Raw genomic sequence first — 24,698 nt, 5'->3', positions numbered from 1 at the left:
TTGATGCTCAATGCCAGCGTCCGAAGTCGGGCATTGGAGGAGAAAAAAAAGTTCCTACATAGATAACCGATCTTCCCCAGCCCGAGTTGACGGTACCCCTTATTTTGGCTTCGCGACGTCTCTATTCACACCACCCGGCACAATTACATCTGATCTTTCAAATCCAAGTCGTCATGTCTCCACCGACGAATGCTGGTCGCGAGAAGGAGTCGAACCTTGCCCGACTCCTCGGCTCCGGTGTGTTATCCCCCTTGCAGAAGATGTTGCGAAAGGATGAAGGGCGCTGACGAACATCAAAGGCTCCGCCGGCATTGCCGAGCTGGCTGTTTTCCATCCGGTACTATCCTCTCCCTTTCTTCATCTCTGTTGAAGTTGTCTAACATCTGTGCCTTGGCAGGTTGACACCATCGCGAAGCGACTGATGAGCAATCAGACACGGGTAATACCCATCTATCACATGCCCTCTCCAATAGCAACACGACCGAACTCACGCAAAATACACCATAGGTTACTAGCGCCACTCAGTTGAACACTGTCATTTTCAAGGATAAGGCCACTGCTACTGCAGGCAGAAAATTCTTCTCGCTTTTCCCTGGGTTGGGATACGCGGCAGGCTACAAGGTGGGAATTCCTCATCAATCGGGTCGGTCGGCGCACGTGACGAAAGAACTCTCTGATTAAGTGTGTATAGGTGCTGCAAAGAATATACAAATACGGTGGCCAGCCAGTTGCGCGGGACTATCTTACCAAGCACTACGGCAAGGATTTCGAGCAGGCCTTCGGAAAGAAGTCGGGCAAGGCGATCTTGCATTCGACCGCTGGCAGGTGAGGATCAATTTCTTTTCTTTTGTTCTCCGGATTGTCCACATGCTAAGCTCTTGAACAGCTTGATTGGAATTGGCGAAATTGTACTGCTCCCCCTGGACGTGCTCAAGATCAAGCGACAGACCAACCCCGAGGCGTTCCGGGGCAGAGGAGTGCTCAAGATTGTCGCGGACGAAGGCTTTGGTCTCTACAGGGGCTGGGGTTGGACGGCAGCCCGAAATGCGCCGGGTTCCTTCGCGGTAAGTGACACAATTCTGGGCAGCCGAACTCATGGTCACTGACAATGCCCTCCCAGCTTTTCGGTGGCTCCGCCTTCGCCAAGGAATTCTTCTTCAAGCTCGAGGACTACAACAAAGCGAGCTGGTTCCAGAATTTCATAGCGTCCATTGCTGGCGCGTCTGCCTCGCTCCTTGTTTCTGCGCCCCTGGACGTCATCAAGACGCGGATCCAAAACCGGAACTTTGAGAACCCGGAAAGTGGATTCAGAATCTTGACCAACATGGCGAGGCACGAGGGCGTTTCTAGCTTCTTCAAGGGACTGGTTCCCAAGGTACGTCCTCCTCATCGTCGTTGTTATCCATTCACAGTTCCGTTTGAAAGGCCAATGGCTGATTAACTGGATGCACACACAGTTGCTGATGACCGGGCCGAAACTCGTGTTCTCTTTCTGGCTTGCGCAAACTCTTATTCCTGCATTCGACATTGCTCTATCCAAGTAATATCACCCCAGAGCGGAGGGATGAGAAAGTGTAATAGAATATGGGCGGGCAGTCGGTGGGAGATCCTGGAGATGTTGGGAGACACTGTTAGAGATAATTGTCTGGTGTTGTATTGTGGACTCGGTTTCAAGACGGTTTTCCGCCCTGGCAGCAGACATCGCTGCACTGTGGCGGGCAAACTGTGCTCCAATTTCACCATAGACTTGTATAGTAGACACACGACATGGCAAGGCGTTAATGCTCTATATGGCGAAGTAAATTGGCAACTTTGGGGCCTCTTTACCCGGCGCGTTAAAACATCACGTCCAGGGCAGGTACCACGCGTATGAAACCACTGCTGGATGGCCGAATTAGGTACCTACTAGGTAATGCCTGTCGTAGAAGTCAGAAGTACCGAAGGTAGGAACCTTGTGTATCGTACTAATAATAACTTGTACTCCACACTTGGCTACGTCGGCATTACTTGAGGTAAGAACCAAGGTACATTTATTATGAAGGTACGTTGTACTTCGTTTACAGTACCTAGGTACCTACGCTCGTATGTGCTACCTGACGTCAAACCAAGACAGGATGACTTGGCTCGATGGTTGCTCGGTAACGAAGGTGGCCAACAACATCAGACCAATTACCTGCCCGAGTCGAAAGAGCACCTGCATCGTGCTTGAGATAGGAAGCAACTGTTCGTTGGCATACATAATAACACGGCGGCAAAAAAGCACGACGTTCAGATTTCACAACACCTCATCCATACTCAGACAGAGAAAGCCTTCGCCTTGTTGCTCCTCTCAATATCCGTCACCCAGCTCATGTCACCAAAAAGCTCTTCGACCACCTCTCAGTGATCTGTCGCTCTTGCCCCACATTCCTATCGGGCGAACTTATTGTTCCCACGTATTAAGACAACAGCCATTGATTCTCGCGAGGCGGACCCGATCAAACCGACATTCTTGGTCGCTGGCTGAAATCTCAAGAAATCAAGAAACCATGCCAGCTGTGGAGCGCGACGGCTCTAGGGATGGAGAGCGACGTCTAAGACATCAACACTCTTCATCCTCAGACCATAGCCGAGCTTTGATCCCCATGTAAGGCTCCTCTGTTGCCCTTCTTGCATGCATTCTCGTTGTTACCCTCGTGCCCACTTCCATGCTGGCACCTGTCGTTACCTGAAATGGCCGGAGTTTGGCGTAAGCTAACTGAAAGCAGGTGGGATAGTTCAGATCCCGAGAGGGCTCCCCCTCCTCTTCCGCTTAACCCCCAGTCCCCCAGCGTTTCCCCGCGGCGTGGAACCTCAAGTGCGATACAGTCGGCCCACGCCAACCTTGCAGAGAAGGCACGGGAGAACAGCAACTCTTCCAGTGCTTTGGCCAAGAACACAAACGATACTTGGCCAGAGAAGTCCCTCGTCCGAGGCTCCCATCATCGACGTATAGAGTCCCTTCAGTCAGGTACCGTCCGAGATATCAGCCTGTTGCTCGAAAGCTCGCAACTGTCGGGCCCGACCTCGCCGACTAAGCCGGTCGAGAAATCACTCAGACCGTCCACGCCATCCAAGGTGTCGCAAAATCAGATCGAATCAGCTTCTATCGAGAAGGAATCCCAGGTCATCACGAACTCCCCGAGACCCGGGCCGAGCCTCACACCGATTGTCCGTCCAATAGTCCGCAGGCCACAGCAGAGTATCTTGGGCGAAAACACCCCCCCTCAGTCAGCTACAATGCAGGCGTTGCAGAATATGCAGAATACGCCGCCGCAGGCGACGAGAGATTCCGAAACCCCTTTGCAGAACATCACCAATCAGTCAACATCTGTGGTTCGGGTACCTCAGAGCCTGGATTGTCTATCCAACCAAATACTGAGCCTCACAAGCATCGCGACATCTTTGCAGAAGGACATGTCGCAACTGAGCCGGCGCAGTCGCGACAATGCAGCCGACCTTCTCAGCCTCAAGGAAGCTACAAAGGCCAGAGATGAAGATATTCGGAAAAGTCTTCGCGACGTGCTTAACAACATGCATGAGACGACTGCACGGATCAGTTCTCGTGAAACATATAATACTGGGCTGTTCCTAGACAGCAGACCTCATCAGGGATCGTCTCCTCCGCCTACCAAAGCCATCCGACCGTTTTCCCTACCACGGATCCCTTCCCCCACCAGCTTCGCTGGGTCTATAGACCGTGATTCTATCAGCACACCCTCGCTCTGCAATTCAGATCCATCCACTGCTACCACCGCCATTCTCGAGAAGGTGTTGCGAGACATGAGCACGAAAGATGGACAAACCCTCCTCCTAAACCGACTCACCGAACTCGCCGACAAGCTTGCCGGCATGGCATCCGCCGCCAGGGTCGAGGAACTTGTCGCCCAGGCAAAAAAGAACCGTGAGCAAGCCATGGTCACTGTTGGGGAGGACGAAAACCGTCGCGAGACGGACGGCAAATCTGGGCAGTCGAGCAGACGCGAGATGAGCTACGACATCCAGTCGGCGTCTCAAAATGACGCGGATCACAGGTCTCCGGAATCAACTAAGACTGTGAAGCTGCTAGGAGACGACATGACCAAAGCCATCCGGTCAGTAAAGGACATCGTTTCTCAGAGCGGGGGCCTCACTGCTGAAGTGAAGGCCCTTGTTCGCGAACTTCGTGGCGAAGTTCTGGGCATGGGACGGGAGATTGGCCGTCGACTTGACGAACTGGACGCCTCCAAAGACCCGGCGGAGGATCTTTCGACCAAAGAAGAGATTACCAAGATTGTCGAGGAAGGGCTGGTTCGCATGAAGACCCAAATGGACGAGCTTGTTCGTGAGCACCGACGACTGTCGACGAGTGCCACCCCGCCCCGCCCTAAAGAAATCGACTACCAGGAGATATATAACGCAATGAGAGCGGCCCTGCGCGACACGAATGCCTCCAAACCGGCCGAAAGGACACTAAGCAGAGAAAACGTGGTGGATGCTGTCCGGGAAGCTTGGGAAAACTACAAACCCGAGTACGAAAGAAACTTGGGCTTGGAGCGCGAGGAAATCCTCGAGTATCTCACAGAAGGATTGCAGGAACACATGCAAGCGGACAGCGCCACACCTGGTGCTACGAAAGAGGAGGTCTTTCAGGCGGTGGTTGAGGGGTTGAAGCATTTCGTTCCTCCTCGTTTGGATCCACCGCCCAACCTCACGCGCGATGAGATTCTCGACGCTGTGCGGGAGTGTCTCGAGGAATTCGAGTTTCCCGTCGCACCGTCTGCCCTGAATGCCGAGTTGACGAGGGACGACATGGTCTACGCCGTCAAGCAGGGGTTGAACGATTTCGATTTCCCCCAGCAAAGTGTGGACCTCACCCATCTTCCCGATCGCAATGAGATTGCATCGCAGCTCCAGGAGATGATGGACTACTTGCGCCAAGGGTTCGACGCTGCTTCGCAAGAGGCAAAGGAGAACGTGGACGCCAGTGGACGCGATGTTGAACAGGTTCTGGACGCGACGAGGGAGGGACTGGAGAAACTGCGGTGCGATATGGAAGCATACGTCAGCCACCTTTTGGAAGAGTCAGTTCGTTCGCGAACGCAGGACGATCTGGCGGAGAAACTAACCGAAACGCTGGAGCGTTTCCAAGACGAGATTGCATCGACCGTGGCGAAGGCGTCGGATGAGTCCAGGTCAATGATTGACATGCGGATGGAATCGCTCCGCGATACGGTCAACTCGTCCATGGTGCCCGCAACTCCCCAGGTCAGCCACGTGGACATTCTGGAAACCGTGAAAAGCGGCCTGGATGCCGTCAGGGCCGAGATTCGCCGCCCCTCTGCAGGACATGCCGAAGTCTTGGACGCGCTGCACGAGGGTCTCGCCGACCTCCGGGTTGGCATTGAAAAGATCCACAACAAACCGGCCGACCTCACGGCCAACGACGAGATTCTGGAGGCGCTTAAGGCAGGGCTGGACAGTGTCCGCGCCGACATCGACGCACTGCGGGAGCAAAGCCGCGACGATCAGGCGGTGGCTATACTAAACGACAACGGAATCGTGCCTACGGAGCCATCCGCCGCACTGTGGCATGAAGATATCAAGAATCTTGAAGTCCTCATCTCGCAACTCCGTAACCAAGTTGAAGCGTTGAGGCCCGCGACGACAGCCGACTCGACTGCGAAGGAGGAGGAGGAGCAGGTGTCCAAGGATGATTTTGCACGCCTGGAGAAAATGCTGGGCAACGTTCAGGAGTGTGTGGACAGGATGGACCCGAAGAAAGAGACGCCGTTGCCAACCGACAACGCGTCTAGGGAGGACGTTCAGGCCATCGAGACCATTTTGCGCAACACCAAGGCCAGGCTCGATGATCTGATCGACGGCGAAGATGCCGTGAGAAGGGAACATGTGGACAACCTTCAGACCCTGATCAGTGAAACCCGAGACGCCGTTGATATGGTCGTTAACCAGCTCGACACCCTCCCTCGGAAAGACGACGTTACGGCGGTGGAGTCGCTCGTCACACAGGTTGCGGCAGGCTTTGAAGAGATGAAAGAACGAGCGATGACGGACCTAGAAGACCCCGAACGAGTGACCAGGAGCCACGTCAACGCAGTAGAGGCAACATGCCACGACATCAAGGCCGTCTTCGAGAACATGGTGAAGACGGATCTGGTTGCGCTCGCCTCTAGCGAAGACGTACAGGCCGTCAAGAGCGCCCTGGATGACTTACGATCCAAGGTCGAGGCAACGGGCGATATGCAGTCGAAGGCATCCGAGGATCGGCAAGCGGAGATTATCGGGGTCGGCGAACGGGTCTCCGACGTCAAGACAGTGCTCGAGGAGTTTCAAGACCTGGTCAAGGGCAAGCTCGAGGAGGGCGTGACGGGGATGGAAGCTCTTTCAAAGCTCTTAGAGGGCGTTTCCGAGACAGTGGGACAAAACGCCAACCTGGGACAGACTTTGGCGGACCTCTCCGACATGATACGAGCCGAGTTTGAAGAGTCCAAAACCGGGACAGTGGGCGCCAAACTCGACACGGACGAAAAACTGCAACAATTCACCGAGGGTCTCGGGTCCAAGATTGACGAGAAATTTGCCGAGCTGGTCGTCAAGTACGAGGACTTTCAGTCCCTCTCGGAGGAGCGTGCCAAAGCAGCCGAAGCGCGAGACATCGAGACGGAAGCTGCCCTTTTGAGCAGTAAGACGATGGCCGAGGAACTCAAGTCTCTCGTCGACACCCTGGGCTCGGCCGTCACCGATTCCCTCGAGAAGATGGAAGAAGCGTCCAAAACAGTATTCGACAAGGTGGAGGAGATGACGGTCAAGGTAGATGGGAATCATATACACAGCACGTCGGAGCATCACGAAAGTCAGAACCAGATCAAGCGGGCTGTGGAGACGGTCGAGACTCTGCAGGGTCAGCTTGGGGACTTCCAGCCCAAGATTCTGGACGCCGTCAAGGATGTGCTGGTCGTTGTCGGGCAACACCACGAATATTCCAAGACGTCCACGACCGACATCCGAGACAAGATTGAGGAAGCGAAGGCCGACATCGAGTCACTTCTGCCGCCGCCGGTCGAGAAGTACGACGACACTGCGGTGCACGAAAAGTTGGACAAGATAGTCGACCACAGCGACGCCACCGAGAAGGCGCTTTCGCAACTGGATGTCCTGGAGCAAATACGCCAGCAGGTGATGTCCACGGCGTCTGAGATATCCACGTTCCTGGCAGGACAGGTGAAACAGATTGCGGAGGCCAATGAGGACAAGGAGAAGTCGCTACAGGAGACGACAATTGCCTTGGAGCGGCGGCTCGCGGAAAAGGAACAGGTGGAAGCCAATCTGGGTGATCTCCGAGCTGAGGAGGAGAGGCTCAAGGAATCTGTCAGGAGTCTTCGGGCCGAGCAAGAGGTGACGATGAAACAAAAGACGCGGCTGGTGGCCGATGTGTCGTCCATCGAAACAGCGCTGCGGCTTCGACGGGAGGAGCTTCAAGACATGGAAGCACGCGCTCAGGGCCTGGAACGCAGGATTCTCGACGGGATTATGGATCACTCTCGCGTCCTGTTGATGTCCAAGGCGGCCAAAGGCAAGGAGGCTATGAGCCAGAAGAGGGTGAGAAACCAAAAACACAACCGCGCAACGGAAGGCGGGGAACGAGGGAACCCCCCCGTCGTCAACCTGGCCCTGGCTGCGAAACGGAACCTCGGTTCGCCGGCACAAACCGGAGCGGGCCGACGAATCCTGTCACTGAGTCACATCAACAACAACGTCGCCAGTGGGGGTGTCTCGCGAAGCCAGAGTGTACGGACCCCGGCACGCGGCGCGCGTTCCTTGCGCAAGAATAGCTGGGGCGGGAGTCTGAACAAGGGTTACGGCGAACATGATAAGGAGAACATAGCCGTCCGGGAGGTCGACGAGGATGCCGAAGCCGAGACCGGTACCGGTACCGGTGATGCATGGCTGCCGCAGGACGCGCTGCCCACAATCGAAGGCTCCGTGGTGGACATGGATGCTGACGAGTTGGAAGATGTCCGGCGAAGCAGTTATGGCACCACAGTCGTGACGGAGACGTTGGTCGACGATGATTTGACCGAAGAAGATGAGTACGTCGAGGAGTACGGTCACTCGGGGGACGATGCCGGGGATGGCCAAGTCGTCAGGTATGGCGAGCGAGGGGAAGTATGAGGCTGGAGAATAAGCGTAGCATGATGGAAATAGGATGGGCTATTACGAGTACTGGGTTTTCGGGTCTCTTTGTTGCAAAGGCGTGTCTTGAGTGAAGGTCTTTTCCGGTCTGTTTCGATTTGTCTTTTATTATTTAAATTGGTAGCTTTTCTCCATACAATTAACGACATAACTGGCGGGACCGATGCATTCATTAGCTGCTATTATACTGTCCAACTAGACAAGACCAGTAAGTTGGACACGTCCATGAAGACAATCTAAGAATGCCTGCGCGAGACGTACAGGTTCAAGTATTCCAACGACATGATATCAACCATAACCATACAAAACGGCCAACTTGCTCATGCCCACTTGCCCCCGATTCAGAACGAATAGGCCCAAATATATAGTACAGTGTGCTGCAGAATACAGATACAGGTTGCAGAGAGAAAAGCCCCTCGGTAACTGGCGAAGAGATGCAAACTCCCGCGGGGCTCGGCTTTTTGCCGTGGGTGTTCCCGGGGAATGATTCCTACGTTCTCCTCTTCGGTCCAATCTTGTCCCGACCATCCATCCAAGGCCGTAGACACTCTGGGATGCGCACAGTCATCTCCTCTTCGTCCCACCCGTTCTCCAGTACGGCAGCTAGTACCCGAGGAACAGCGAGCGCAGTCCCGTTGACGGTCCAGGGGTAGGTAAGCCGGTCTTTCGTCTTAAGCCGGGTCGCCAGTCGCCGTGTCTGGTAATCGGTACAAATGCTGGCCGAGGTGACCTCGCCCCAGCCACCATCCTGGTCCTGCCGCGACGGGAAGAAGGCTTCAATGTCGCATTTCCGGGTGGCGGACGCACCGAGGTCGGTGCTGGGCATCTCCAGGACGCGGCAGGCGAGGTCCAGGGATTCCAGGATTTCGGTCTGCATGTCGATCATCTCGTTGAAGACGTCGACCGCCTCGTCCTGGTCCGGCGGCGTCCAGGCGAAAAGCTCCACCTTGGTGAATTCGTGCACGCGATAGAGGCCCTTGGTGCTCGCGCCGCGCGCGCCGGCTTCGGCGCGATAGCACCGCGATACGGCGACGCGCTTCATGGGGAGGGAGGCCTCGTCGATGGTGGTGTCGGCCTTCATGCTGGCCAGCGGGATCTCGGATGTGCCGGCGAGGGACAGCTCCGGCTTGCCGCGGTCGGCGTCCTCGGGGGACCGGGCGATGGTGTAGATCTGCTGCTCGTCGTTCTGGTCGCGAGGCTGGAAGCCGCACGCTGTGGCGATGTGGGAATATACCAAGGACGGGGGGGAGACCTGGCGCCATCCGTGCCGGGTGGCCACGGTGAGGGCGTACTGGATGAGGGCTTGTTCCAGCTGTGCGGCCTCGTCGAGGAGGTAGTACCAGCCCCAACCGGAGGTGGCGCCCGCTGCGGCAAAGTCGAGGAGGCCCAGCTCAGATCCAATGTGGACGTGGGACCGCCATAACCTGTCCGAGGAGGTGGCCTTTTCGAAATGATGCTCGTTGATGTAGCTCAGCACGGTCGGCTCATTTCCGACGGGGGTTTCGGCGCTGGTCAGGTTCGGGATGGAGAAAGCGAGTGCCTGCATCTCGTCCATCAAACGGCCTTCATTTTCCTCCACGTCGGCCAGCTGGTTTTTGAGCAGCCGAGCCTCTTCTAGCAGCTGATCTCGAGTAAGATTTCTCAGAAACAAAACAGTGTCATCTCGGTGGGTGGATGCTGGGTTCGCGATATGCAGACGCACGAGGTTTGACCTCTCACGTAGGGTGCGGTTGTTCCTCTGCAGCTCTAGCCATTGAGAAAAAAGCTGTTTGATGCGAGCCGGGTACTCGCTCTGGGTCTTGTAGTTGCGACTCCGGCAGTTCTCCTCGTACATGTCGGCGTTCTCCCGGATATGCTTAATGTCGATCATCGGCTTAGGAGCTGTTGATGGACGTTTGTAGTCTGCGAACGAGCGCCGACAAGTGCGTGGAAATCCCTCGGTCGCCCTTAGGAGGGCTAGCCGAGAGAAAGACCAACAGCGAGCATGCAGAGGCATACTTGTTATGTCTTGAAGCCCAAGACACGAGCACGTCGAGCGGCTTGGTGAGGGCGAGAGTTGCGAATAGGTACGAATATAGGACGTGGTTGAACTACATCGTTGAGTAATCAATGTCCGGTCCGGTTCTTCATTACAGTGTCAATACTATGGGTACGCACTTTGGTGGTCTCATCGAGCTCAGCAAGCGCGAGTCTTGTGGAGTACAGCGGTAAATACAACGTACACCTTATACGAAAAAGCAAGCTTAATCTAATCTACCTTACCTTATTAGGGTAAGTAAGAGGTACCTAAGGTAGGCATACGGGCACGGAGTACAGAGTACCTATATACCTTACCAACCTAAGACAGTGCAAAATTCTCCACTCCATGACGCAGTTCTCCCGGTCTTATAGCAACAACTCCTGAAAGCGCAGTATCACAACGTTACTGGGACTGAATGAGTTGGCGTCTTGATACTGAGTGTCAGGCGGAACTCAATATCGTTTGTCTATAATACACCCGAGATGAAATCTTTAATCGGACCGGGCCAGTAGCGCCTCGTCAGCTTGATCCAGGCCAATCTACATACTCTCCCAAACACCGTAAAATGCGAGTAGAGAACAAGATATTGTGGCAGTCGGTCCTTATATAAATTAGGGGCGTTGTTATTATATAGATTCTACTGTTAGACTGACGATATTATACCCTCTCTACCTACACCTTTTGCATCCCGCATTCATAGTCATTCAGCACAGCTGCTCGTGTTTTCGACAAAAAAAAGGAGGGGCGAATATCTGATGATTGTCGTACGGGAGACGCATCCGATACCAGACGGCATACTGTTTAGACAACTCCCCAGGCACCGAGCGTCCAAGCGGTCGAGGCACTCGACGCTCCACGCAACAAGCTCCCATGACTTAAGCTTTGTCGTTGTTGGGCCTTGAGGTCGACTTCGCCAGGCTTCGAGGCACCATGAACCCCTTGCTGCAGCCACAAATCGCGGTCAAGGGTGGCAACGGCCATGGCTCTGAGATGCCCGACCATGCTGCCCCCGCTCCACGCACCTAACGTGCGGACAGCCCTGAGTTTGCCCTGCACGCCCCCGTCGACCACATTCTTCCTCGTCTTTTCGAGTAGCTGTTCGACGGAATCCTTCTCAGGATCTGGACTGGTAGCTCCCCGCAGGACGCCATCGTACCCCCCTGCAGCTCTCTGGGTGACGCCCGCCTTCGCCACACCTCTCTTGACTTGCTCAGCTCCTTTCCCACGCACCGGATCCCATCCCTGGTTGCGAACCATGAGGCATAATTCGTCAAATAGTCGCTGGCGCAAGCCCGGTATGTTTGAACAACCGCCCGTGAAAAGTATTCGGGACATGCAGGCCGCCCGGCCGTCAATTGGGAGGGATAGGAGGTGTTGGTAAACAAGCTGTGGAATCGGCAGCTCGTTATCATCAAAACTGGTCTTGTCATACTGAGCCGCCATAAACGTGTTCTCACATGGCTCAGAAAGGCGTTGGAACGGTACTTCGACAACACCTGGCGGATTGCACGAGTCTAGCGGGATGCGCACGAGATGTGCCGGATCATCTTGCGGGTCCGATGGTTCGTCTGGAGCCTCTTCATGCTCCTGAACTGTCGACAGTCTGCCTGCATCGCCCGCCGTCTGCATTTCCGCGACCTGCCGGCACCATACCATGCGGCAGGTTACATCTTCGCACTCTTCAAAGCTTAGAAAAGGTCTGGCTGGTTGGTGTTCTTCATGTTGTTGTTTCTCTTGGGTTTCTTCTTCTTCTTCTTCTTCTTCCTCTTCTTCTTCTCTCTGTCTCGGCTGGTGACCAGGCTGGTCGCTTTGTAAATCCGCCAGCAGGCTCAGCACCTCATTTATGAGCATCTTGCCAGCGCGGACACTTCTCGTCTGGCGGGTTTCCCTGTACTCATCCACGCTGGTGACCACAGTCTCGGCCCAGCCGAGATCTACGACGATAGCGGACCGCACACCGGCTGCCACGGCCGACATGACGGGTGCCGAAACGAGTGAGACGGTGAGGGCTTGGAAGCGGTTGAAAAGTGTATCAAGGGTGGCAGAGACCAGTGGAAGGGGTATCATAGATGGCAGAACTAGGGACATGCGACGAGGTCGGGAATCGATGAGGAGATGTCTGTGCAAAAGCTCTTAGCCCCAAGACACTTCAATCATACCAGGATTGAAGAGGGTGGTGAAGGAGTGGGGGTGGGGGTTGGGGAGCCTACCTATTGAACGCCTCTCGCAGGGCGCGATCGATCTTGTCCTGCACGAGACTAACATCTGAATCGCGAAGATCAGAAGCCCATATCTCATAATCCCGAGTCCATTCTGCCCGCGAGGGCTGCTCCTTGGGATGTTCCCTGTCACCTGACTGGGACACCCATGATCTGAAATCTCCAGCACGGCGTTGCTCCTCAGGCCCGGAGCAGAGCACCGCTTTTGGCGCGTGGTCTCCTGCGAACCCAACCCTGATAAACCTGGCTCCAATTTCAATTATAACGGTTTCTTCTTCGACGCGAAGACTCGATGGTGACCCGAAGGTGGAGGCGATACCGCGAGCCGGCGTGCGTGGACTACTTGGGCCAGGGTGCGGGAGGTTGGCTGCTCCAGAACGAATGTTGGATATCGACCGATGGGAGGGCCCCGGGGTGGGTGCGGACATGTCGAGGGGCCTCGAAGACGAGAGGATGTGTGTGTATGCTAGCTTCGCATCGGGTTGAACTCTGGTGTCCCGACGAGGTTACCTAATTCACCGTCGTCGCAACGAAATTCGATATCGCGTGGTCGTCGAGCCCAAACGGAAAGCACGCGCCACTGAGCACCTTATCCGCACTGTCCTTCCATCTGCTGTTGGGTGAATGTACAACGTAATTACGTAACCACCTCCAGTTAAATGCTTCCCAAGGTACCTTATTAGGTAATACTACGTACTTCGTACCTACCTTAAGGTACCTTACTTTACGGAGTAGGTTGATGAGTAAACAAAACGGTCATGGTAATAAGGTAAACGTAAACAAAACCTATTCCCTACCTAATACCGACCCAACCCAGGGGAGCAACCAAGCTGGGCTCCTTTAAAGAACGAATGTCAAGACCAAGACGAAGAGCCCTTCTTATACTCCGAAGACTAACTAATTCTTACATGTAAAACCGGACTACCGATCCACGTTCCTCGGTAGGTAGGAGGCGAGCACGGGCTAGGAGACCACCTACCTATATGACTAGCTATTGGCCCATTTGACATGCAGTACGCTGGGGGGAGCGTAACATCACTCGTCTCCTCTCGTCGGCTTTTACCATCTACGACTGGATTTTGTTTTTGAATTGGGCAGCTCATACGACATACGACATATTGATGCTGCCACTGATTACCTCCTGGCCTCGGCAACCCAGCAGCAGCCAAGTCGCTGCCTGTAACTGGGTCGAAACCCTCATTCCGCCATATGGGGATCAAAGGGTAGGCTCATTGTCCCTCATTGTCCTTCACTTCATTGGCCTGGCATTGGGAGATGAGTTTTGCTCACTCCTTGGATCACAGCATCTACCGGGAGCTTGGCCCCGGTCAGAGAATCTCCCTCGCCAAGTTGGCAGCAGAGAAGCTTGAGACTTCTGGCCGGCCCCTGCGTCTTGCGATCGACGTTGCTATTTGGCAGTTTCAGGCACGAGCCGCAAAAGGTGAAGTCCAATTATCCTCTCGCTGGTATTCTCTCTCTCTCTCTCTCTCCTCTAACCAGTTACTGACCCAATGTGGCTCAGGTGGTACCAATCCCGCCATCCGAACCTTGTTCTATCGTCTCGTCCGTCTTCTCGGCTTATCCGTGCAGCCCATCTTTGTTTTCGATGGCCCGTACAAGCCAGAGTTCAAGCGCAATAAGCGCTCCGGTCGCGGCGGCGACTGCGTGTCCACCGCCATGGCTAAACGTTTGATCCGTATTTTCGGGTTCCCTATCCACCAAGCACCCGGCGAGGCGGAGGCCGAATGTGCCCTCCTGCAACGGGAGGGCATTGTCGACGCTGTCCTGAGCGAAGACGTTGATACCATCATGTTCGGCTGCACCCGGACCCTGCGCAACTGGAGCGCAGAAGGCCCACGAGGCGGGAAAACCCCCACCCACGTCACCATGTATGACGTCGACCAGTCGACCATGCTCACATCGGGGCTAGGTCGAGAGGGCATGATAATTGTCGCCTTAATGAGCGGTGGCGACTACATCCCCGAGGGTGTGCCCCGCTGCGGAGTGAAGCTCGCGTGCGAGGTTGCCAAAGCTGGCTTTGGGAAGTCTCTATGCCGTATCAAGGCGGCGGACAAGGACAGCTTGGCGGCGTGGAAAGCATCGCTGGAACGCGAACTCTTCACCAACGAGAGTGGATTTTTCCGCACAAGACACAAGAGTCTGAACATACCGGGTGACTTTCCTGATATGAAGATCCTGAGATACTATACACATCCGGTCGTCTCGAACCGAGACACCATCGAGAGTCTGAAGAGGAGCCTTGCCTGGAACACCGCGGTGGACGCAATAGCCCTCAGAGAATTTGTTGCCGAGACTTTCGATTGGACCTATCGTATCGGCGCCATCAAACTCATCCGCGTATTGTCTCCGGGTTTGCTGGTTCAAGGACTCTCCTCTCAGCGGAACCTGGAAGATTCGAGCGAGAGAACGGGGGCGCCTGAGCTAGGTCGGACTTCTCTGATTAAAGGCATATCCGGTAGAAGACGTCACTTCAGCACCGACGGAACACCAGAGCTCCGCGTCTCGTATATACCACTCGACATCGTCCCTCTGGACCTATCCGGGGAAATGGTGGAAGAAATATCAAACGGCCGCCAAGGCCTTGCCCTAAATAGCGACGACGAGTATGAAGCATCACAGGGCGGCCCCGACGGATTTTCCAACCCCGAACCGGCCAATTCGAAGGCCACATTCGACCCAGCGTCGTCGCAATCTTTATGGGTGCCGGAAGTCTTTGTGAAGCTGGGTGCCCCATCTTACGTGGAGGACTGGGAGGAGAAGCAGAAAATTAAGAAGCAGGGAGCAACGAAGGCACCGAAGAAACCCACTAAATCCAGCGGCCGCAAGGGACTGAAGCCGACCGACTCAGGGGCAGATTTTAACAAACCTGGTGCCCTCGACGACTGGGTAGTGCAAGAAAGAGTACCAGTGGGCCAAACAACTAGGAACTGCCTCTCCCGGAACGACCACCGTCCGCAATCTCTCACATCTCCCTGGATAGCAACTGGGGGACCAGCTCATTTCGCCCCCAACTCGCCGCCTTCGAGTTCACGACATTTACACCAGACCGCGCGACCTTTGAGTAAGCCAAGTAAACCCATACCTACAAGCATAGAGGGCGCAGAGGATCCGACGCAGCGGTCTGGATCTCGGGCGATCATTGGCTCACAACCTCCGCCTAGGAACAACACGTCTCCCCGACCTTTCGAGGCCATTCTCATATCTTCTAGCCCAGAGACTCTGCCGCCTTTGTCTTCTCTTCTCCTGGGCAAGAGCTCGCAGGCCCAAAGTAGTAGCAAGTCTATGGCAGACCGCAAGGTCAGGGAAGCGGAGTTGAGCGGACGCCAAAAGCACGCATCGGCGGTGAAAGGGACGACGGATGGACGACTTGCACATAATCCGAAGCGCCCACTCACCATTCTGGAGAGTCGCACGACGCAGACTTCCATAACATCCTTCATGTCGCACCTACCTAATGGCACGCGGGCCACAGGCACATCTATATCGGGTTCAAGGAGACAGCCGGTCTCGGGCAAGAACGAGGTTTCAGCCGCGACGGCCACCTTGGATCAATTACTGGAGAGATTGGAGATATCGTCTTCACCTCCTGAATCAAACATGAATCGCATCTCTTCCTCGAAGCTGGCAACAGGGTCGACAGGCACGGCGGTGGTACAACCCCATATTCCCGCCCCCGTTCATTCGGGAGTTCGACTACTGGTTCCTTGCATAAATGACGAGGGGTTCTTCGATGAAATGGAAGTGGAACAGGAGGAGGCAGAGGCACTTATAACGGCTGGCGATGGGCGGCGAGATATAGGACGAGTACGTACACATCGAAGAGCATGGAGACAAAGTGCTGTCTCTGTTATTGACCTCACAGGAGATGATTAATGTCGACAAACTTCGATATCTTGGCCTACGGGCCTACTAATAATTATCGTTCAAGATACCACCATTTGTGTTTATTATGTCCCTTGGTCGGGCGAAAAGTAATTACTCCGTTGGTATAGCAAAGGATATGGCAAAGTTATGATTCCTGGTATTCCTATATATACAGACTTAAGTTATAGGACATGTCCAGCCACAGTTATACACTGCTATACGCCACTCCGTGTCACGGAGTTGAGTCAAAACATATAGATCCTATAATTCCACCCCTTCTCATAAGCTCACGTCCCAGCACGAGCGGGAAAGATGCATAAAAAGACCAAACCAAATTATCCACCGGGTATCCAATCAACTCGTTCCATGGCTCAATATCAAAACGTAGGTCGCCGTCAAATACCCACATATCCTTATAAAACGCCTGAAACAATATCCTCATCTGCTTCTGTCACTCCAGGTGCCAAGGCAGGCCCTGATCCCCAACAGTGGTGCAGGTCAGATATCCGACGGCATCCGCCATTTTCGCGTCCATGTCCAGCGCGAGGCCGCTGCCCATCAAGGGCCGCACAATATCTCTCGCCATGGCTTTCAGCTCGTCAATGCGCTTCTCGAAGCGACGCAGGTTCTCCCTGCTGTATAGCTCGGGCGTCAGTTTGAGGAAGCGCTTGCATTCGTCATGGCCCAAATAGGCGGACGGGGGCGAGACCCCCAAGATGCGATATGCCCTGCCTATGTCCGCTAGGGTCGGGCTGGCAGGCGGCAGTGGAGCCTGCACCTGAGCACCTGGGTGCTGTCGGTTGCGAGAGTCTCGGTCTCGGTCTCGGTCTCGAGATCGGTGGTCGACGACGGGGGGGCTTATGTTGTCGGCTAGCCACTGACGGAAGAGACTGAGAGCCAGCCAGTCGAGATAGGATGTGGCTGGGGTAACGCGCTCGCCGCGAGATGTAGTCAAGCCGAGGCGGAAAAGGCGACCCTCGACGCGACTGGCTATTTCTTCCAGCTCGTCCACCTTGTCTTCTATGATGTCGAGGACGACATCCGGGAGGGCGGCGCGAAGGCTGCGCTCCCCCGAAGGCCACTGGCCCACGACGTGGATGAGCGCCTCTTGGAATATGACCTTGCTGCGCGCCAGATAACCGAGGCGCAAGTAGGATATTGGATATTTCGCGATCTGTCTCCAGAGCCTCGACTGGAACTGCAGCAAGTGGTGGTCGACCCTAGGCCCGACAACGGCCAGCGCGTCGTATTGGTCGGACAGGGCGAGTAGGGACTTGCACTGGACGTACGCGTCGGCAATATTAATTCCATCCAGAATGGGAGGGTAATTATAGAATATGCGGAATAGGTTGTCGTAGTCTCGGAGCAGATCGATGTCGGCCTGGGAACGGGGAGGGTTCGTGGGAGGAGCGTTAGGGACAAGGTTGAGATTGACTGCCGACCGAAAGAAGCCGCGGCTGGAAGTAACGGACGAAGAACGAGAGTGGTCTGGGAGTCTGGGAATCGATCCGGGCATGGATGCAGTAATGTGGTTCATATGTCCGCCCTGGCCGAACAGGGAAGGCGTCGCATCAGCCAGTTCCCGTTGATTTGACGGATAGGACCTCTGCACAAGCATTGGGATATCTCCCGCGCCCGCCCCTGGATCGAGCTCGTAGCGCCATCTCTGGCGAGGCGGGGACGAAGAAGTGGAATGCGACACGACGGATTCTGTGCCGTAACCACTGAGAGACGACTGCTGCTGCTGGACGGCAGACGAGGCCGCCTCGGGGAGCGGCAATGCGCGTGACCATTCTTGGCTGGTGCTGGCCTCAAAGAAACCGGAGCATCGCGTGAGGATATGTCGGTGCAGCAAGTATCGGTTCTCGTGGTTGGCAGCCTTGACAACGATCTCTACGTCGCCCGAGTGACAAAAGAAGGGGAACTCGTTCTGGGAGGCCTGGTTGGTGCTGCCGACGTGCGAACGATTGTACCGTTTCGATCGGGAGAGAGACGCTCTTGAGATAACCGAGGAGGGTCCCCGGCGCGTAAGCGAGGTCGAAGTATCGGGCTGAGAGACCATGAAGAAGGCGCGGCGAACATTCAGAGGTGTACGAAGGGGTAGGAGGGCCTGAATCAGTCTGATGCAGCACGAGAGGTGAGGCTCTCGGGATCCCGAGTCAGGACGATCGATGGTTTGTGACGCAAACCTAAGATTGATGGACGCTCGGTTTACACGTGTAGACTCTGGCCCTGTTATGAGTCGGCTAGTCGGAAGCCTCTTAAGGCCTACTACGGAAGAGGAAAATCGCCCACAGCTACCTTTATGTTCCTGTTTAATGGGTTAGAGGAACGCAGGACGGCGACCGATGGCGAAACGGAATCGTTCCATGGCGGGGTTGCTGTTCCTAGTACTCCGTACGAGAGTTGCTAATGACCTACCGATGTAGACAGTGCGGAGTGAGAATATGCCACTGTATGCGGCCTGCCTTGGTTCGTTGGTGTCTGCCTGCCTGTCCCTCGCAGGTTTTCATGTGCCAATCATTCCGCATAACACGATTGGCCAAGAGGTACGGGGAAGTCCATTGTCACCCCAAAAGCGTCGATCGTCGCCAACTTGCGCACTCGTAATTACTACCTTATAAGGTAATAATGTAAGGTATGCACCACTTAATAATATGTAATTACCTACCTTACCTTTTAGGACCCAACACTAAAAGTCTACGGCGCGCCAGTATCACTACCTTCGGAGGTCAAGGTACTTGAAGTACGGTAAGGTACCTTAAGGTAGGTAGATAGGACAAAGTGCCTCTAAGTTTCTATACATCCCAATTTGCCTACAGAATGTATCGTCCCGCCCTACGATCTCCTACGAGGTACGTACCTCTACAGTCTCAGGTAAGGGATCCGTACCAGTCTGTACATATCACTTCGAATTTCGCGGATAAAAGTTCAAGTGCCAATGAAAACCAGTCCGTCTTCCCCACAGCCATCCACTTCCCAGCTGTCCCTGTCACTCGCAATCATGGTCCTATCACCACAAGTTTATTTCTTGCCGAAAGGATTGTGAAACAGCATGTCAAGACCCTCTCGTCCGGAAAGTGGGATGGCCAAATCACGACATAAATGAAGAAGCTGCAGTTCTAATCAAACTGTGTGTATTTTGTGGTTGTGCGGTTGCGCGAGCGTAAATATGAGAAACCTAATAAGTTGGTGACCACCTCGTACAATGATTCCGCGATATAGTATATTACATGATGGGCGTAGTGTTTATGCCCAGGTTGCAGGGTAGACATGTTGGATGGATGATGCAGCAATGTAAAGTGATTCGGTGCCTCTCTCAGCTCATCTCCATGGCCATACCGTGGTGATATCCGTGCCGAAAGCCTTGCGCTTCAGCCGTTCCGATTTCTGGAGCATCGGTGGCAAAGAGCGTGTCCTGGCCCTCAAAGACGGGCGGGGAGCACTTCAGGTTCTGGAGAGCCACGTCCGCCCTGACACTGACTAACCGGCCCTGCCGTAGGTCTTCAGAAAAGAGGAAGAAGCCTTCGGCCGACTCGACAAGGTAAGCCTGCAAACCCCTGCTCTCGAGAAGAATGGCCGCTGATGACAGAGGGTAATGGTTTTCAATGTAGCGAGACCACCCACGAGCCGCTGCTTGGATGTGCTCGTCCTCGCTGAGCTTTCGCCAGCCGATGCCGAGATGTAGAGTGAAGTCATCGACCACCGGTTGCATGTTGCCGCCCAAGCTTCCTGGTGCAGGGGCCGTGTGGGTAGTGGATGATGAAGGTCCTGTGGGCGTTGCTCTCTTGGTACTGCGGATGAATGGCGTCTCTGAGCGGTTGGCGAGAACCGATCTTTGGGTATTGTAATGCGTGATGTGGCCCAGCCAACCACTGGACTGATTGTTGGCGTCCGCGATATACCCTCTGTTCCTCTTGAAACGGGACATGCCCTCGCCGTATCTGGCGTCTTCCTGGAGTTCACGATGAGTTGGGTTGCGCGACATGCCCTGGTAATCGCTGCTCAAGTTGGAACCGGCTTCGTCGCGGGAGCGTTTACGAGAAACTGTTTGGTGGGGGTTGGGACGGAGAGCTGAGAGCGAGCAAGGTTGAGGAAATGGTTTGGTCGATGTCGATGTGATGATGGTGTTCGGCAGCATGGCCGAGTGTTCGTAGGACGACATTCCGAAAGACGATGGATGAATTGCTTCTGGCGACATAGCGAGAACTGGCGAGTTGAAGCGGAATGAACAAGCGAGAGGTGCCATGTCGATGGACTAGAAACCTGTGGAGTGAGTATGTCAAACAAACTAGGGAACAAGTGTATGAACCAAGGAAGATCAAGCTGAGTATTCTAGCACAAGCTCAAGCTGTCAGTTCCAAGTCGCCTCTGGTCAGGTGTGTTCAATGCCGTGGGTTCGATGGTGACAATTCAACCAATTGTACGTTTATCGAATGCGGCGTGTCTAGCAATGTGTTGTTGGCTGATAGAGGAGTCGCGGTGGAATTGGAACGCAGACTTGGATTGCTGTGTTGTCGCGAGAGTACCGGCCAGCTAGGTGCTGATAGTCAGTCGGAGGAAGGGCAGGTAGTCAAGAGCCCGGTGTAAGAGGAAAGCAGAAAGAGGGAGGTGACACTCCAAGTGAGAAGGGGAGAAACAGAAGGGAAAGTGAAGGATTGGATTGAAAGGATATCAAACCCCGTGGGATGGAGGCACGGGTTGAATCCTAGTAGTCTTGGTGGAAGGATTGGGAGGAGAGTAAGTGAGAGGTTCTCAGAGAGGACGGGGATCGATACCTATTAATGTGCTGCATCTTATCTGGTCTCCCGGACGAAAATCGGGCCTTGGGATCCACAATTGACCCCAGCCTCTGCCTCTGATGTGCATTTACATAGAGTGGGACTGTTGCACTTTACTGAGTGCGGAGTATGGACGGAGTACTCCGTACGCACGGAGTATCCCCGGATACCTGGACGCGTTTTCGCGTATCCATATCGACTATGGGTATCCGTATATTAGGAGTACCTTAGCACTAAACCAGAACTGGCCAAGCGCCGGGCAACTGTACGGATACGTACCTACTAAGGTACTTCCCTTACACGGCTCAAGAGACATATGATTGATTGCTGGCGGGATATCTGATTCGGATAGATAGGTATTCCAAGATACGCAGTAAAAAGCAAAGCACGGATGATAATGGCCCCATAATTAACGGGGTGTAGTACGTACCTCGCAGCGAGCCAAGGTTACGGATACGAATGAGCCTACTGCCACTCCTCCCGGTTGTGATAGTGAGGCCGGCCAGTTTTCATCAACAAGCTGGGCTTCAAGCAGCTTGTTTGGGGTTTCAACTTGCAATAAACGCGACCTCGATCTAAAATCCAACTCTGGGTACGAAACTGCGAGCCGCCTCGGGATTTCTGCCTGCCTACGGACTTGGAGGCAAGCGAGTTATCCTGGCGACAACGACAACGGCAATCCGGTCCAATGCTTAGCTCTCAATCCAGTTCCCCCGTGGCTCATTTTCATCCAGCCGAGTGGTTTCTTTCTCCTCCCAAGCCCCAAAGGTTTCAAATCTTCTCCCAACCTTACAGTATTGATCCGAAATCATGAGCGGGGACCTTAGTTTGTCCAAAGCACTCGGGGGATTGCGTATTGCGAACCCAGACGACTCGGATGCTGCACAATTGGAGGAAGCTTCGTCATCATCGACAGTCCTGCCCTCTACTGACCCCCCAACGAACTCCGGGTCTGCGACACACAAACCGTTAACAACCGAGCCCAGCCTCGCGTCGACGATATCATTTCCCTCAGGCAGTAATGGACACAGAGATGCTTCAGACGCTGACCTTCGCAACCATCTCGACCCCAACGTTACCGCCGCCTCCGACGACACCTACCGCCGATCGCAAACAACCGATCAGCCGGATCTTCAGCGGGTAGGGGTTCACGTCGCCCCTACCACGCCTCTCTCTCAATCCACTGCTCCATCTGGGGTCGTTTTCGATACCGAACGAGTATCGATGCACCAATCTGTTCCGAGAACCGAAGCATCACGCTCATCCACATACGGAATGCCGCCGAGGGGCAACCCCAGGTCCGCCACTGGGCATCCCGACACAATACTCTCACGAGAAGGCAGCCGGTCTTCTCGTCAAGGACCCGTTCCCCCTTTGTCTGGGTCCCTGCCACCCCGGCGGAGCTCCAAAGGAATGGGCGTCGGTTACGCCGGTGCCTCTGGTGCTTCTACCCCTTCACGCCGAGATCAATATGGCCTAGAGGATCCTCTTCCTTCGTCCAGCGAAGAATGGAAAGATAGAGGTGCAGCAACAGGTGTACGGCGTGAAGTTGACGCAACCGGGAAGACCGTTCTCCGGCACGTCAAAAAAGGCGTTCGGGACTTCAATTTCGGCCGAATACTCGGGGAAGGGTCGTATAGCACCGTGTACTTCGCCACGGACCGGCAAACCCTCAAGGAATATGCAGTGAAGGTCCTTGAGAAGCGGCACATCATCAGGGAGAAGAAGATCAAATACGTCAACATCGAGAAGGACACTCTGAATCGGCTCACTGAACATCCCGGGATCGTTCGCCTCTATTACACATTTCAGGATGAAGCCTCGCTATACTACGTGCTTGACCTTTGCAATGGAGGCGAGCTTCTAGGTGTGCTTAAGAAGACTGGCACCTTTGATGTGGAATGCACCAGATTTTACGGTGCACAGATCCTCGATGCCATCGACTACATGCACTCGAGAGGGGTTATCCACCGCGACCTGAAACCTGAAAATGTTCTGCTTGATGACAACATGCACGTCAAGATCACAGACTTTGGCACGGCCAAACTACTGAAAGACCCACGAGAGGCGCACTCGCAGCAGGATGGCTCTGGCAGAGGTCTGCCCGATCGCCAAGCGGATTTCGAAGACAACAGCCGTGCGGCATCCTTTGTTGGCACCGCAGAATACGTGAGCCCGGAACTTCTGACTAGCAAAAACGCTTGCAAAGCGAGCGACTTATGGGCTTTCGGTTGCATAATCTACCAGCTGCTCGCTGGGCGTCCACCGTTCAAAGCCGGGACGGAGTATTTGACCTTCCAGAAAATCGTCAACCTGGATTACGAGTTCCCCCCTGGTTTCCCCCCGGCTGCCCGAGACCTTGTGGAACGATGCCTCGTGCTTGACCCGACGCGCCGACTCACCGTGGAGCATATCAAGAATCACGAGTTCTTTGACGGACAGGGTTTCGGCAAGAGCTTGTGGAGAGGCAAAGCGCCCCGCCTACGACCTTATGTCCCTGCCCCCCAGGAGCCTACCCGAATACAGCTCAATGGCGGCCACAGTACCAGTGCCGCTGATGCGGCCAACTCATCGAAGGGCCCGTCCTCCCAGAATGCAGGCGGATTAGGCGGAAACCCACGCCCGGCAAGGATCATCGCCGAACTGCCACCTCCAACACAACTCGACATTGAGTGGTCACCCGTGCTGACCCATAACGACGAGCGGATTCTCAAACTGGGAGACTTGATTGTTACTTCAAGCCCGCTGCCAAATAGTCCGCATGGCAAAGGGGGCGAGCATGGCGAGGGTCACAAAAAGCTCTCGCGATTTTTTGGAGGCAGCACGACGAAGAAGAGACAGAGACTAGTCCTGGTAACATCAAGTGGGCGAGTCATCTTTGCGCCCGCTGGCGGGGTCGAGAAAAGAGCGAAGCAGGAGCTCTCCCTCCTATCACCAGCATGCTCGTGGAGAAGTTATCTAGACTCCAAAGGCCAAAAGTCTTGGTGTATCGACACAGTAAGTGGTGCCTGTCCCTGTCCTATGTATGCTATTCGCCCAAGCTAATCGCAGTCCTAGGATAAATACCACTTCACATTTGAGGAACTCAAGTCGACCACGTATTCCTCACCGGACGCCGGCAGCTTCTCAGCGGATGACTGGATCGAAACGCTAGGGAGAGCGAAGGACTTGGCCTTGTCTCATTCCGGAGTGGGCTCGTATGGTAGCGACAATGGATTTGGGGAAATGTCGTCCGCTGTGTCCAGTCCAGCCAGCACCTTGGGCGGGCGGGGTCCCTACGCAGATAATTACGGCGCTGCAGTCATTGAACGGTCCGGGAGAAACCATCTCACCAAAGGCCAAGGAGGCTTAGACGAGGCCACTCCTAAACGAAATCGGTTCAGCAAGCGACAGTCGAAGAATGGTCTTGGTGCCCAGTTTTGAGGGTTTGAGCTGGACAAACCCACCCGAATTGGTTCAGACATACGCACGCTTTGCACCAGCTGACCGTGGCTTGGGTTTGAGGGCCTTGAAGTATTTGCCTTTGACACTATGTGATCCGTTCAAGGGTGGGCGTGTCGCTTTCTTCGATACATCTTAGCA

The 24,698-nt window shown here is 54.6% G+C and overlaps 8 protein-coding genes across 8 annotated transcripts; 4 read left to right on the top strand and 4 right to left on the bottom strand.

Moving 5' to 3' along the window:
• The first annotated feature begins 41 nt into the window (after positions 1 to 41).
• Positions 42 to 1,935, top strand: SODALDRAFT_327565 (mitochondrial carrier). Its single transcript, XM_028610467.1, has 8 exons — positions 42 to 237; positions 300 to 337; positions 398 to 439; positions 508 to 621; positions 692 to 825; positions 887 to 1,064; positions 1,121 to 1,375; positions 1,458 to 1,935. Exons 1-8 carry the CDS (start codon positions 174 to 176, stop codon positions 1,542 to 1,544), a joined length of 912 nt encoding a protein of 303 aa, XP_028471174.1. The 5' UTR covers positions 42 to 173; the 3' UTR covers positions 1,545 to 1,935.
• Positions 1,936 to 2,528: 593 nt separating this feature from the next.
• SODALDRAFT_269054 (hypothetical protein) lies at positions 2,529 to 8,190 on the top strand (the record flags this gene model as incomplete). The annotated part of the gene is made up of 2 exons (XM_028607637.1): positions 2,529 to 2,626; positions 2,748 to 8,190. The coding sequence occupies 2 exons, from the start codon at positions 2,529 to 2,531 to the stop codon at positions 8,188 to 8,190; spliced, it is 5,541 nt and encodes a 1,846-aa protein (XP_028471173.1).
• A 172-nt stretch (positions 8,191 to 8,362) lies between these two features.
• Positions 8,363 to 10,253, bottom strand: SODALDRAFT_327562 (seryl-tRNA synthetase). The gene has a single exon (XM_028610466.1). The coding sequence runs from the start codon at positions 10,205 to 10,207 to the stop codon at positions 8,702 to 8,704; it is 1,506 nt and encodes a 501-aa protein (XP_028471172.1). The 5' UTR covers positions 10,208 to 10,253; the 3' UTR covers positions 8,363 to 8,701.
• Positions 10,254 to 10,827: 574 nt separating this feature from the next.
• Positions 10,828 to 13,006, bottom strand: SODALDRAFT_348109 (actin-like ATPase domain-containing protein). The gene is made up of 2 exons (XM_028613342.1): positions 12,442 to 13,006; positions 10,828 to 12,350 (listed from the first exon to the last, which is right to left on the bottom strand). Exons 1-2 carry the CDS (start codon positions 12,876 to 12,878, stop codon positions 11,033 to 11,035), a joined length of 1,755 nt encoding a protein of 584 aa, XP_028471171.1. The 5' UTR covers positions 12,879 to 13,006; the 3' UTR covers positions 10,828 to 11,032.
• Positions 13,007 to 13,659: 653 nt separating this feature from the next.
• On the top strand, positions 13,660 to 16,344 carry SODALDRAFT_336741 (hypothetical protein; the record flags this gene model as incomplete). The annotated part of the gene is made up of 3 exons (XM_028612621.1): positions 13,660 to 13,673; positions 13,755 to 13,891; positions 13,973 to 16,344. The coding sequence occupies 3 exons, from the start codon at positions 13,660 to 13,662 to the stop codon at positions 16,342 to 16,344; spliced, it is 2,523 nt and encodes an 840-aa protein (XP_028471170.1).
• Positions 16,345 to 16,472: 128 nt separating this feature from the next.
• On the bottom strand, positions 16,473 to 18,638 carry SODALDRAFT_327558 (hypothetical protein). Its single transcript, XM_028610465.1, has one exon. The coding sequence runs from the start codon at positions 18,395 to 18,397 to the stop codon at positions 16,787 to 16,789; it is 1,611 nt and encodes a 536-aa protein (XP_028471169.1). The 5' UTR covers positions 18,398 to 18,638; the 3' UTR covers positions 16,473 to 16,786.
• Positions 18,639 to 19,455: 817 nt separating this feature from the next.
• Positions 19,456 to 21,023, bottom strand: SODALDRAFT_327556 (hypothetical protein). Its single transcript, XM_028610464.1, has one exon. The coding sequence runs from the start codon at positions 20,582 to 20,584 to the stop codon at positions 19,655 to 19,657; it is 930 nt and encodes a 309-aa protein (XP_028471168.1). The 5' UTR covers positions 20,585 to 21,023; the 3' UTR covers positions 19,456 to 19,654.
• A 903-nt stretch (positions 21,024 to 21,926) lies between these two features.
• Positions 21,927 to 24,539, top strand: SODALDRAFT_268681 (serine/threonine-protein kinase ksg1; the record flags this gene model as incomplete). The annotated part of the gene is made up of 2 exons (XM_028607617.1): positions 21,927 to 24,113; positions 24,174 to 24,539. 2 exons carry the CDS (start codon positions 21,927 to 21,929, stop codon positions 24,537 to 24,539), a joined length of 2,553 nt encoding a protein of 850 aa, XP_028471167.1.
• Positions 24,540 to 24,698: the final 159 nt, after the last annotated feature.

Source organism: Sodiomyces alkalinus (assembly GCF_003711515.1).
Source record: "Sodiomyces alkalinus F11 unplaced genomic scaffold SODALscaffold_1, whole genome shotgun sequence".
Lineage (NCBI taxonomy): Eukaryota > Fungi > Ascomycota > Sordariomycetes > Glomerellales > Plectosphaerellaceae > Sodiomyces > Sodiomyces alkalinus.
This window is presented reverse-complemented; position numbering and strand designations above follow the sequence as displayed.